Source organism: Chelonoidis abingdonii, chromosome 8, assembly GCF_003597395.2.
Source record: "Chelonoidis abingdonii isolate Lonesome George chromosome 8, CheloAbing_2.0, whole genome shotgun sequence".
Classification (NCBI taxonomy): Eukaryota; Metazoa; Chordata; order Testudines; family Testudinidae; genus Chelonoidis; species Chelonoidis abingdonii.
In genome coordinates this window covers 44,082,248-44,084,886 of record NC_133776.1, presented here as the reverse complement: position 1 = coordinate 44,084,886, position 2,639 = coordinate 44,082,248, and the positions used below count along the sequence as shown (strand labels likewise).

General features: G+C 41.2%; 1 protein-coding gene across 1 annotated transcript; it reads left to right on the top strand.

The window, feature by feature from the left end:
- The first annotated feature begins 1,255 nt into the window (after positions 1-1,255).
- Positions 1,256-2,152, top strand: LOC142047233 (G-protein coupled receptor 55-like). The gene has a single exon (XM_075068980.1). The coding sequence runs from the start codon at positions 1,256-1,258 to the stop codon at positions 2,150-2,152; it is 897 nt and encodes a 298-aa protein (XP_074925081.1).
- The last annotated feature ends 487 nt before the right edge of the window (positions 2,153-2,639 follow it).

Sequence of the window (2,639 nt, the reverse complement as noted above, 5' to 3'; positions counted from 1 at the left end):
CCAATCCAGCTGCAATTCCTAGAGGCTCATAAAACAAATTGCGTGTAACAAAGTAAATGTCCTCTGTGCTGCTCTTAATCTCTATCCAACCATGTTGTGGTGCTCTGTCACGTAAGATACTGGGAAGTAAGTTGGTCTGAAATACAAGAACAGTATAATTTACAATACATCGGTGACACTGAAATGAAAGTGTGTTGAATTCAGTAAGTCATACTGGTAGTGCATTGGGTGGAGGTAGCAGCAATCTCTGGGTAACATTGACGATACTGAAGTTGCATACCTTTGACAAGCAGTGGCAAAGAGCTAATGAATGAGTTTGTTAGAGGAAATGGTTGTTTTGAATGACTGGAGAAAGGACAGGGTGTTATTACACATTTGCTTTTACAACGGCTTCTGCAGGAGACTGGAATTGCAGAGACAAACAAGAGATCTTTTTTCAGAAGAGTCTGGGAGCGTTGAATCAAACTGGAGTCTCAATTCACCAAGAAACAGTGGAATATTTCACCACCGCAGCTCCGTGGTTAGAGTCCTGTGTTGTTTCTAACACCCTGTTTGTTGAGAAAGGATCTGCTACACAGGTCACTGTCTCCACCTGGGAGCTTGGACTGCATATTCGGAGAGTAATAAATAGCCTATGGTAAGTCTAACGTGGCTGAAAACACATGTTCTTATTTCTCATTTTGCTTCTGAGTTGTTAACATCAACCTAAACTATCCCACTTGAAATCTGACCATTTATCTCAGGATTAGTGCAAGGACTAGTCACAGTTGCAGTCTCTGAATCTGGGGAATGCAGAGAGAGTTCTCCAATCACCCCCAACAATCTTGCATCACTCCAAAGGGTTGGTGGGGTCAAGGACTTGACCTCATCTACACCAAATTGCAAAGTTAACTAAGCACACAGAGACAACAGGAGGCACCATCTTTAAAGGTGGAGGAGCTTGCACACCACTGAACTCCAGGAGTCTGTGCTTCCCCAAGACACAATCCATCCTCAAGCTTTGCCTGTGGTAGTGTAGATCCATGCCATTCAGGATTGGGCCTACACGGTATGATCTAGCACTGAGTAAGATGCTCAGTGGTCCCCATATTTAAAACAAAATGATGTTCATTAAGGATCTGATTCGAAGATCACTGAAGTCAATTGGAGTCTTTCCACTTACCTCAAGGGGCTTTGGATCAGGCTTTAAAACCTATAATCTGACTTCTTCAATGTGAACATGAGTATGTTTCCTTATTTTTCAGTGAAATGAGATATGGCGAATAGCACTGTTGAAAGTTATGTGCAGCTGTTCCAGATAATCGTCTACATTCCCACATTTGTCCTGGGATTGCTGTTCAATATGATGGCTTTGTGGTTTGTCTTTTGTAAGATCAGGAAGCTGACAGAATCAACTATCTACCTGGTGTCACTTATTACTTTGGATACCTTACTGCTGTTTACCCTCCCTTTTAAAATAATTTCCTTTGGCTCCCAGGGCGAGTGGAACTTGGGATCCGCATTCTGTTCATTTCTGGAAAGCCTTTACTTTGTGAACATGTACGGGAGTATTCTCATCTCCGTATGTATATGTGTGGACAGATATATCACCATCCAACATCCATTCTTAGCTGTTTCCCTGAGATCTACCAAGAAAGCTGCTATGGTCTGTTCCATTGTCTGCTTGGGTGTCTGGGCCGGAACTTCCATTACTTGCCAATTCCATGATAGCACACACACTACATGCTTCTATGGCTTCTCTGATAAAATATGGGAAAACCCAGGTGTGCTTGTCACCTTGGAGACTGTGTTTCTTGGCAGCGTGACAGCAGTGATCTTCTGCACAGCTCAGATCATCATATGCTTGAAACGGAGCAGAAAGCCAAATGATCCCCTTACTAACACAAGTAAATCAGTGAAGGTAGTCATAGCAAACCTCGCCACATTTGTCGTCTGTTTCACTCCTGTCCATGTGTCATTACTCTTGTATTATTTGATTAAAACAGATGTTATCATGAGCAATCATCAGCCAATAATACTCTCTTTTGTTCAGATCAGCCTCTGCTGGGCTAACCTCAACTGCTGCCTGGATGCAATTTGCTATTATTTTGTCCTTAAGGAGTTTTTGAAATCCCCACCTCAGGAGAGTCAGAAAACAACCAACAGTAGTTAATCAAAGTGCTCTAAGTCTCACCTATTCTTGGAGCAGAAGGGGAAAGCTTTTGAAAACTGACACTTCTAGCTCATTTTGAAGATTGTTTTCATCTAATGCTCACTGAACTTCCTCTTAAGCCACCATTCAAAGGACCAGCAAAAATCAATTGCCAAATAAAAGTAGTTCTAACAGTCAAACATAACTGTACTTGAACACCAAATGGTTACCAGAAAAATGTTCGCCTACTGAAGAGCTACTTCAATAGGAACTGTGCAAGCTCAGTTAATGTAGGTGCCTAATTGTAGACATTCAAGGTGGAATTTATTTGAAAATATAAATACAGTGAAACTTGAACTAAGAACTACCTCCTTAATTGTTCTTTTTGCATCTTGTTTTGCCTTGAGATTTGTAAAAGATAAGAATTGAAACTATTTCCTATACATGGTGACACAAATCCCAACCATGAGTGGTGTCTCTTGTTTTCTTGAAAAGTGTTTGTGTGAGT